At 46.7% G+C, this 9695-nt stretch overlaps 4 protein-coding genes and 1 non-coding gene across 7 annotated transcripts in view; 1 reads left to right on the top strand and 4 right to left on the bottom strand.

Moving 5' to 3' along the window:
* The window catches only part of LOC103395770 (histone H2A-like), a 14231-nt gene that overhangs the window by 2493 nt on the left and 2043 nt on the right, over positions 1–9695 (bottom strand). The window lies entirely within an intron of this gene.
* Positions 557–2369, bottom strand: LOC103395672 (histone H1-like). Its single transcript, XM_017041669.2, has one exon. It carries the CDS (start codon positions 1487–1489, stop codon positions 824–826), a length of 666 nt encoding a protein of 221 aa, XP_016897158.1. The 5' UTR covers positions 1490–2369; the 3' UTR covers positions 557–823.
* On the bottom strand, positions 4324–4395 carry trnad-guc (transfer RNA aspartic acid (anticodon GUC)). Its single transcript has one exon. It is a non-coding gene; the product is annotated as a tRNA-Asp (tRNA).
* Positions 4528–8502, bottom strand: LOC103395673 (nuclear pore complex protein Nup98-Nup96-like). 3 transcript variants are annotated; one of them, XM_025065599.1, is made up of 12 exons: positions 8285–8502; positions 7945–8130; positions 7294–7418; positions 6876–7056; positions 6485–6633; positions 6287–6406; positions 5904–6219; positions 5723–5791; positions 5535–5648; positions 5257–5399; positions 5008–5179; positions 4528–4918 (listed from the first exon to the last, which is right to left on the bottom strand). In XM_025065599.1, exons 1-12 carry the CDS (start codon positions 8316–8318, stop codon positions 4773–4775), a joined length of 1755 nt encoding a protein of 584 aa, XP_024921367.1. In that variant the 5' UTR covers positions 8319–8502; the 3' UTR covers positions 4528–4772. The 3 variants fall into 3 exon arrangements, with proteins under 3 accessions (XP_024921367.1, XP_008331670.1, XP_024921369.1); XM_008333448.3 differs by having other exon boundaries at positions 5723–5794; positions 8285–8498; XM_025065601.1 differs by having other exon boundaries at positions 4778–4918; positions 5016–5179; positions 5723–5794; positions 8285–8488.
* LOC103395674 (histone H3) lies at positions 9111–9625 on the top strand. Its single transcript, XM_008333450.3, has one exon. It carries the CDS (start codon positions 9161–9163, stop codon positions 9569–9571), a length of 411 nt encoding a protein of 136 aa, XP_008331672.2. The 5' UTR covers positions 9111–9160; the 3' UTR covers positions 9572–9625.

Below are 9695 nucleotides of genomic sequence, written 5' to 3'. Positions count from 1 at the left end.
GGTGCGCTGTTCCGGGCTGCCTTGGTGGCCAGCTCCTTCCTGGGAGCCTTACCTCCGGTGGACTTACGGGCGGTCTGCTTCGTTCTGGCCATGGTTTCAGTGAACAGTCGAAAAAGTCAGCGAACACGAACATGAGTCCCAGTCACAGACACCGGGTTTATAAAGGCCGTGGAGGCGATGACGTCATCGCGGGGCGGGTTGAAACCCGATTCTGAACTGGTTTAGAAATTTGAAATCGACCAATCATACATTGAAGCGGGAATGTTTCAAACGAGAGGGAAAAGGAGGGACAATTATTATATTGAGATATATATATATATAAATATAAAGTGATTATTATTATCAGTGAAAATTGAATAATAAAATCTGACAAATATGTGACAATAATGTTCAGATTGATCTGTGTGGAAGAAATTCAATTAATTAATTACTGATTAATTAATACCAAATTAATAAATAAATTAAATACAAATTAAACGAACACTGAAGCAGAATTATTCTCCAGTACTTCTGTTATTATTATGTCATTATTATATTAATGTCCTCTGTTCCTACAGTGTGTGTGTGTGGGGGGGGGTAATAATGGACCTTCACTGATGACGTGACCTGGTGCAGCCTGGACCAACTGTAGTCGTTGATATTAAGGTGACGTCACAACTATTAACGATCATTAACCAACAGTTTACTAATGTACAACTAGTCAGGTTTGATCGAATTTTTTTTTTGAGGTTCTGTTGTTTTGAAGTGGTCGAAGTGGTGGCTCTTAAAAGAGCCGTTGTTTGACAGCGGTCAGCCGAGGGGGGGTGTGGGGGGGTCAGCTCGTCTACTTCTTGCTCTTCTTGGCTGCAGACTTCTTTGCTGGAGATTTCTTCGCCGCAGTTTTCTTGACCGCGGCCTTTGTTTTCTTGGGTGCAGCCTTTTTGGGAGACTTCTTGGGGGTCGCTGCCTTCTTCGCGGGCTTCTTGGCCACGGCCTTCTTGGGTGACTTTTTGGGCGTCGCTGCCTTCTTGGCCGCCGCGGGCTTCTTGGCAGCGGCGGGCTTCTTGGCCGGGGCGGACTTTTTAGCCGCTGCAGTTTTCTTGGCCGCCGCCGCCGCGGGCTTCTTCGCCTTAGTTTGACCGGCGGCTTTCTTCGCTGGCTTCTTCGCGGGCTTCGCCGCCGTCGGCTCCTTCTTGGCGATCTTGACCGAGCCGGACGCCCCGATGCCTTTGGTCTGGGTCAGGACTCCGCTGATCACCAAATTCTTCACACAGCGGTTGATGCGCTTGTTGTCCTTGCTGACGTTCACTCCTTTATCGGCCAGAATCTTCTTCAGGCCGGAGATGGACTGGCCCTTCCGCTCTTTGGACTCAGCCACGGCGGCCACGACCATCTTTGGGAGGCTGGATCCCGCATCCTTGCTCTTCTTTGGGGCGGCCCTCTTCTTCTTGGGAGACTTGGCGGCTTTGGCCTGGACGGCCGGTGCTGCTGCAGCGACTTCTTCTGCCATTTTCCGTCAGGTGTTCGTTCAGAGTCAGTTCTGAGTTTGTTTCTCTCGGCGCAGGAGGCGGGACTTATAGAGAGGATGAGAACCGTGGAGAAGCAACGCGGCCATTTCCTCCGCTGTGGCGACAGTTGTGTTTTCTCTTCAACATTTTCTCCTCAAAATCTCCCTCAGACACTCAGTCGTGCCCACGGCTGTTGTCCCCGTCACTGGTGACCACTGTCCTCTAAGCATCGGACTCACGTTCGAGGCCCGGGACTTGTGAATTATCCTGGAAGAAGCGCTAAACCATCATGAAGAAGCGCCGCCGCGGACACGACGGTGGTGCTTTTCGACACGTTTTGTCACATAAAGCGGACATAAACACGTCGTGTGAAATACGGCGGTGATTGTCCGGTGAACAGAGACACACGTCGACAAAGTCCAAGTCAAATGTCTCCCGGTGTTTAACGTTTAAAGTCGAAAAAGGAATCGTTTGTCATGGGTGTAAAACACACGGACGCTGGGCGACGGCTCCGTGCGTCAGCGTCATGTGACGTACCTGTCCACGGAGTAGGCATAAAACAACCGTTCACATCCACTTTTCACGTACGTTGTTCTCGTTATAAAAGTCGTGTTTGTCTGAAGTCTGAGCTGGGCTGACGGCGTCATGTACCGAACCGAACCGTAGCGGTCCTTGGTTCTTTGGATGTAACAATAACTCACATGGACGTGGACGTCACTAACATCAGCCATACTTTAACTTCACTGCAGCTCAACATATAAAAGCTGGTTCTGAAGGACCAGCCTCTGGACAAACATTGGTACCAGAACATGTTTCAGGGAATTCATAAAGAAATATTTTCTGTTTTTTTCCCTCTTTTGTCAAGTACATCTTTTCATGTAAATAAATAACAAAGACTTCTATAGATACTGTTGTAGTTGTGCTCATTCACCAACTGTCAGTTACCGTCAGTGACAGTCTGTTATTGACCAGTTTGACTGTAGAAGAAGAATGTTGTGATGTAAACATTTACATCACAACATTTAACATGGTCATTTACACCTGTTTGAACTGGAATCTGAATCTACTGTGAAGACTGAGTGCTGCTGTTACTGTTACTGCTGCTGTTACTGTTACTGCTGCTGCTGCTGCTGTTACTGCTGCTGTTGTTGTTGCTGCTGCTGCTGTTACTGCTGCTGTTGCTGTTACTGCTGTTACTGCTGCTGCTGCTGCTGTTACTGCTGCTGTTGCTGTTACTGCTGTTACTGCTGCTGCTGCTGTTGTTACTGCTGCTGTTACTGCTGCTGTTTCTGCTGCTGTTACTGTTACTGCTGCTGCTGTTGTTGCTGCTGTTACTGCTGCTGTTGTTACTGTTACTGCTGTTACTGTTACTGCTGCTGTTACTGCTGCTGTTATTGTTACTGCTGCTGTTACTGTTACTGCTGTTACTGTTACTGCTGTTACTGCTGTTGTTATTGTTGCTGCTGCTGTTACTGCTGCTGTTACTGCTGCTGTTTCTGCTGCTGTTACTGTTACTGCTGCTGCTGTTGTTGCTGCTGTTACTGCTGCTGTTGTTACTGTTACTGCTGTTACTGCTGTTACTGTTACTGCTGTTACTGCTGTGATGATCAGTTCAATCTCATGAGAACTCCAACATCATGTTGTTGTTGTTGTTGTTGTTGTTGTTGTTTCTCTGTTCAAACACAACATGCAGTCTCACTTAAATATACAAAAAGGTATATTGTTAAATACAAACAAACACAACTTGAACTTAAGATACAGTTTATGGCTCAGAGGTTAAGTTACCACTGAGGTGCTCCGGGCACCGTCCCCACACACTGCCCCCTGCTGGCTGTGGTGATGGGTTAAAAGCAGGGGTCACATTTGGTTGTGTGCAGTGGTGCAGTGGTGCAGTGGTGTGCCATGTCACAGTGACAAATAATTCACTTTCTAATTCACTTTCATACAGTAATGAACTCCAAATGTAGAAGTGTTGCCGCTAGGGTGCAGTGTCGCCCAGTCTTTTCTGTCCCTGTGTCTGTGCTCAGACTGAAGTCCAGTTGGAATAATAACAACTCTCCTCCACCGTGGATTTTTACAGTGAAGTCACGGTCACTACACTGACGTTCACAGAGATTACACCAATTATTCACTGGGGAGAATTAGAAAGTATAAATACACAGTTTTTCACGATGTAGCATTAGCCTCCTGTAGCATTGTAGTATTATGTGCCTTAAATACCGTTTAACATGACGTAATCAGGAGAAAACTGCTCTGAGCGTCTTCAACAGCTGTGAAACTCTGTATCATTACATCTTTGATTTGATTTGAAACCTTGAACATTTTAAATGACGCTGTACAAAAACGTTATTTTAATCGACCACTTCACAAGTGTTGAGTATTTAACTTTTTTTACAGCTAAGTGTGTGGCTAACGGTTAGCTGTCCTTTAGCGTTGGGTAGTGCAATCAGCCACAGGGTTATTACAGCTTGGCGCCACAGGGTGGCGCACCCCATTTCGTTCACCGGCGTGTGTATTGTAGTTATCATCCGGGTTACACTGTTTCTCCACTGAACTCTACATTTACTGGACTTACGTCACGTGGTCTGTACAGAGAAGCTGGTTTGTTCGATACAGAGTCTGCTGTGAGACACGAGGTCCCGTTTCTATTCTTATAAGTGTGTCCTCCATATCTGGACCGATGTAGACGTGGTCATCAAAGACACGATGGCGCACCATGTAAGAAAATAGCATTTTATTAACAAAATAAAAAACAATAAACACTAATAACGTCACACAGAGTTGTTGTTTTGTTGATAAAATCGTCCTTAAAGTTCCTCTGAGATAAAAACAAATCCTCCCCGTCGGGGAATTGAACCCCGGTCTCCCGCGTGACAGGCGGGGATACTCACCACTATACTAACGAGGAGCTGTGTTGACATGTGTTACTTCACGGACTTTAAACGTCTACTTTACAGTAGGTCGTTATCTTTCTAGTGTAACATTCTCCACATAAATAATGAAACAAATATATCACAATAAGGACATTTTGTCATTTGTTTTTTTTTTTAAATAAATGAACGTCAAATTACATGATATGTTTTTTACGTCCTTAAAACAATAGGTTATAAATGTTATAATCGAACTCCACCATATACTTTATAGCTGACTGCTGGTACGTCTACATGTGAAAACCACAGAAAAATAAATAAATAAATAAATAAAAGTTTGTGAGACGTTGAGGTGCGGCTCCTGGTCAAAGGCTGACGTCATTCGGTCTTCCCAGCAGCCGTCCACACTCTGGTCTCAGGGAGTGATCAAGATGTTCCTCCAGATCTGTCCAGGATTGCTCTGTTTCTTCAGCACAATTTTTGTGATGCGCTTCTGAAAGATCCTGTGGAGTTTGGCTGTAAACACCGGAAACTGCTTGAATCCTCTAGTCTTTTCTTTGCCTGGAAACACACAGGTGCACAGTTATCACCATTTCATCAAACTCCAGCCCAGAGGCAGTTCTACAGCAGGAGGCGGTGACCACAGGTACCTGGGTACCTGAAGGGTCTTTTGTTGAGCGACGGTTCATCGTCATCCAGGTAAAACAGCAACTGTGACTCAGAGGATCGGAACGGCGACGGGCCCTGGGGGCAGGTTCTGATGGGAGGCGGGGGGGCGTGGTACAGACCACGATGGACAGAGGCATTGACTGGTTTCCCATGCTGTAAGGACACAAGGAAGTTTGAACAACTGGTTGTCAGGGGAAAAAAAGCACAAAGTGACGAGTGACAGGCCTCACCAGCTGAGGGCCAGTCTCCCCCTTGAGGTCAGGTAGTGTATTTCTGAACAGTGATGAGTCTCCGTATGGTGTCAGTGTAAGGTAGCTGTGAATGTCCTGGAGCATGGCCTTCTGGGTAGCCACTGCATTTGGATCAACAAGAGCTGGAAAAAAGGGAACGCACATTCAAAGCACCAGATAAACAGTGACCAGGAGAACCAGGACCAGGAGGACCAGGACCAGGACCAGGACCAGGAGGACCAGGACCAGGACCAGGAGGACCAAGATGATAAACTTACGGAAAGGCTGATGTGAAGCACCAGGGCCGGTGCTGCTGGTTCCAAATGTACCAGTTGTTCCAAACAGCTTGTTGTGGTTGTTCCCCCATGGGAACGTCTGTCCGGCCCCCACCTCTGAAATATGTTGATGATGTTGTTTTCACTGAACATTTCTACTTGATATCATTTTGTATTTTACAGTGACTTACCCACTGAAGAGTGGGATCCCAGTCCAATCTCTGGTCTTTTTGTGCCCGACCTGTAGTCAGATACTCCAGCTGCTGCACCAAGACAGACGTACAGGTCTTTATTTATCCACATGGACATTTTGTTAATATATATATAAAAGTTGGTAAGAATAGGTGGTCCTCAGACATCACTAAGTCTTACTAGTAGTACTTGTGGAGGCGCTGTTTCCTGTTTCTGGTGTGAATGCAGCTTTGTTTCCCATGAGCCCAGCTCCACTATAACATGGAGTCAGGGTTGAGCTCAGGGACGGAGCAGTGACGGGGGCGTTGGTTCTGATCAGCGACGCAAGGCTGCAGTTCCCACCAAAATCTGAAAAAGTGCTGCTGGTGCCTCCGGTGGACGAGGAGTTCAGGGAAGTACTTAGAGAAGGAGTGGTGGTAGCTGCACCAAAGCATGATGGGACGGCCACAGAGTTCCCAAAGGAGGCCGTGACGGTGGAGGTGGTTGTGGGGAAACTCTGCAGTTAGAGTAAGAGAGTCAGAACAAACGACCCGTCCACATGTTTGAAGGTGTCACTGTTGTACCTGTGTGCCCAGTCCGACGGCTCCAAACTCAGAGTTAGTTTGTCCAAACAACCCCGTGGCAGTGTTGGTGTGTCCAAAGAGTCCGCCCGACGACGCCCCTGCTGTGTTTCCAAGGAAACCCTGTAGAACATACAAACATCTTCATTTACACTCTCTGAATCCACTCATTTTTCTCTCTCTTCTCCACCGTTGCCCCACCATGCTGCTCCTGTCGCTCTGTCCCGCCGTGTTGTTGGAGAAGAGGCTGGTGTTGGTGGTCTCACCAAACATCTTGAAGGTGCTGCCGTGCTGCTGGGCCTGTTGTCCAAAAAGACTTCCCGTGATATTGTTGAAGCCCGGAGTGTTTACTGGAGACACAAAGAAAACCAGGTTCCTGCTCAGAGTGGATGAACCCAGATCTTAAACAAACAGAACCGACCCACAGTCACTGAGGAGAGTCATCAGTCATGTGCTGCCAGTGGGTTCAAGCACCAGTAAAAACAAACAGACCCCGGCCCCGGCCCCACCCCTCCACCCCTCCACTCACTACTGTTATTCCATGTTGTTATTCCAGTCATCTAAGTGGACTGAACTGTGAACTGACACCTACTTGGTTCCAGGGTTCTTTTGTTTTGGCCGAAGGGGAAACTGTTGTCTGGGACTGTAGGGTGAAACGGGTCGGTGTTGGTGCCGGAGGTGGACGGGCCTGGACCGAACACGCTGTATGTTCCTACAGCCATCTGATTGGTCGAGCCTTTCCTGTCTGACTGGTAGTCACCGGGTCCTAGCTCCTGCAGAGAGACATTTAGACGGTGACATTTGGCAACACCAAACACAAAGTATGTCAATCCTGAAGTTCATCATGTGACAGCAGAGGGAAGACTTTGACGTTTTCTTCTGGATCGGTTCCAGACCCACTTGTGTTTTGCTTTTGCTCTTCACAAAATAGGCAAGATTTTAAAGACAGATTTGTTGGGAACGGCTCCAGAACATTTTCCCCTGGTGCAGTGTGAACCGTGTCCACTCACGTTGTATTTGAAAGTCGTCCCAAATTGTTGAGTGGCCAATCCCCCAGAGCCACCAAAGGTGGGGCTGGCCACGAGGAAGGCGGGGGCGGCACCGCCACAGAAGCTCGGTCCACCGGCTGGAACACCTAAAACAGATCAAACGTCTCATCAGAGATGGTTCAAAAAGACGTGAGAACTCAAAGGCAGAAACACAGAAGGAACTTTGTAACTTCTTACTTTCAACCAGAGCTTGAACGTCTAGTTTTATCTACAGTGGCTTTTTAAAAAAACTGCATTTGTTTGATCCTTAAAGTTGTTGTTTAAATTTGCTATCACAAAATGATCTGGAGTGTTGGTATCATTTAACTCCTTAAATATTTAAATCAACTAAAATATTTGTGTTTTTTGTTAAATAAATAATTAGTAATTATTAGTAATAGTTAGTACATTCCTACTTTGCAGCACCTGTTGTACAGTGACGTCAGTGTTAGATGTAGTAGCTACAGAAGCTAAAGGACAAGTCTGAATTATTTTACGATTGCGTGATTAGCTACGTTGGTGTTAGCTACAGAAGCTAAAGGACAAGTCTGTATTATTTTACGATTGCGTGATCATATTCACGCAGTAACCACGACTCCTCTGAATTACAGTGTCATTGGTGGAGATGCTCACATCCAGGAGTTGAGGGTTTGTTGTCACCGAAGGTGTTGCTCAGCTGAGAGAACGGTTCTGTAACGGTGCTGCCCCCAGAGTTTCCAAAAATGCTGCAGGATGTTCCACTTGTTGCACCAAAACCAAGTCCTGTGCTGGTAGAAGAGGCGCCCGGCTGGTTAAAGGTGCTCGACCCAAAGAAGCTGCCTGGAGGGAAATGAATACACATTCATTTGTGTAAAAACAAAGACCAAAGTTTTTAGTTGAATATTTCACGAGTGGTGAATCCACACAGAGCAGCTTTAAGAGGAAACAGGAAACAGAATTATTATTAAAACAAAACGACTTTTGGACGAGTCACCTGTTCCACCACCAAACAGAGACTTGTTCTCCATGTTTGTCGTCACATGTGTGTGTGTTTAACCAGCGCAGCACTTTCAGCTGGAGAAGTTGTCGACTGAAAGTCAAACCTGTGTCTGACGTTAGCTCGCTTTTAACACGATGACCTTTTACTGATCTCACCTTTGTTCCACTGAACTACAAAGGACCAAAGGAGTCCAAAAAAAGTGGCTTCTGCCTTTGATGATAGACGTCCATTCAAACCTGGACAGTGATTTATTTCTGTTTCACTTCATACAGTTTTAATGGTCAGCGTTTGGTGATGTCACAATTACAGTGAATAAAGAAATCTGAAAACAACGTTGATAAAATATATTAATTATGAATTCATTTAAGTTTAAAATAATCATGTATTTGTTTCCAATATTCATTCATACATAATTAAAAAATATGGTATATTTAAATTCTTTAACCAGGAAAGTCACATTTCAAATGTAAAACAAATAAAGTGTAGCAAATAAACATTAAAAAGACAATTGGAAAACAATGGGAATTTTACTGGATTAAAAATGCTGCAGGAAACTCGTTCAACATTTTTATTGAACTGCTTTGTTCAGCGTTTACGACACAAGCTGTCTGACCAATCAGAAGAGAGCAGAATGGAGGCGCCACATCTAACTTTGGGCGGGTATTTTTTAAATCTTTTTGAGCCAATGACCAGCGGCAATGTTCTCCATTAGGGTTGGAGCATCGAAGTCATCGTATGCTGTCCAATCACAGGCAGCAGCATTCGTACTGCGTCATCAACCGCGTCTGCGCTGACGCTATAAAAGCCGCACGGGGGGCGTCGACGAAACATTATTTTTCTGTCGAACAGAGAGAGAAATACACTGAAACCATGGCCAGAACGAAGCAGACCGCCCGTAAGTCCACCGGAGGTAAGGCTCCCAGGAAGCAGCTGGCCACCAAGGCAGCCCGTAAGAGCGCCCCCGCCACCGGCGGCGTGAAGAAGCCCCACCGGTACAGGCCCGGCACCGTGGCTCTGCGTGAGATCCGTCGCTACCAGAAGTCCACGGAGCTGCTGATCCGCAAGCTGCCCTTCCAGCGCCTGGTCAGGGAGATCGCCCAGGACTTCAAGACCGACCTGCGCTTCCAGAGCTCCGCCGTCATGGCTCTGCAGGAGGCCAGCGAGGCCTACCTGGTGGGTCTGTTCGAGGACACCAACCTGTGCGCCATCCACGCCAAGAGAGTCACCATCATGCCCAAAGACATCCAGCTGGCCCGTCGTATCCGCGGGGAGAGGGCGTAGAGTTCACCCCCCCTCAACTCCAACCCAACGGCTCTTTTAAGAGCCACCTACAGGCTGTCAAAGGAACAACACGTCATCTCTGCTCTTTAACACACTGCAAATGTCTGCTGTTGACCACTAGGGC

This window comes from Cynoglossus semilaevis, chromosome 19 (genome assembly GCF_000523025.1).
Source record: "Cynoglossus semilaevis isolate Cse_v1.0 chromosome 19, Cse_v1.0, whole genome shotgun sequence".
Taxonomy (NCBI): Eukaryota; Metazoa; Chordata; class Actinopteri; order Pleuronectiformes; family Cynoglossidae; genus Cynoglossus; species Cynoglossus semilaevis.
Note: the sequence above shows the minus strand (reverse complement) of the source record. Positions and strands in the feature narration are given on the sequence as shown.

Bases quoted from the DNA above. Each gene is read 5' to 3' on its own strand.
- LOC103395673 (XM_008333448.3), bottom strand. From the start codon at position 8,318: ATGGAGAACAAGTCTCTGTTTGGTGGTGGAACAG. The intron at 7,419-7,944 runs GTGAGCATCTCC...GATCTGTTTTAG, and splicing joins CAAACCCTCAACTCCTGGAT to GTGTTCCAGCCGGTGGACCG. The intron at 6,634-6,875 runs GTAGGTGTCAGT...TTGTGTCTCCAG, and splicing joins CAAAAGAACCCTGGAACCAA to TAAACACTCCGGGCTTCAAC.
- LOC103395674 (XM_008333450.3), top strand. From the start codon at position 9,161: ATGGCCAGAACGAAGCAGACCGCCCGTAAGTCCACCGGAGGTAAGGCT.
- LOC103395672 (XM_017041669.2), bottom strand. From the start codon at position 1,489: ATGGCAGAAGAAGTCGCTGCAGCAGCACCGGCCGTCCAGGCCAAAGCC.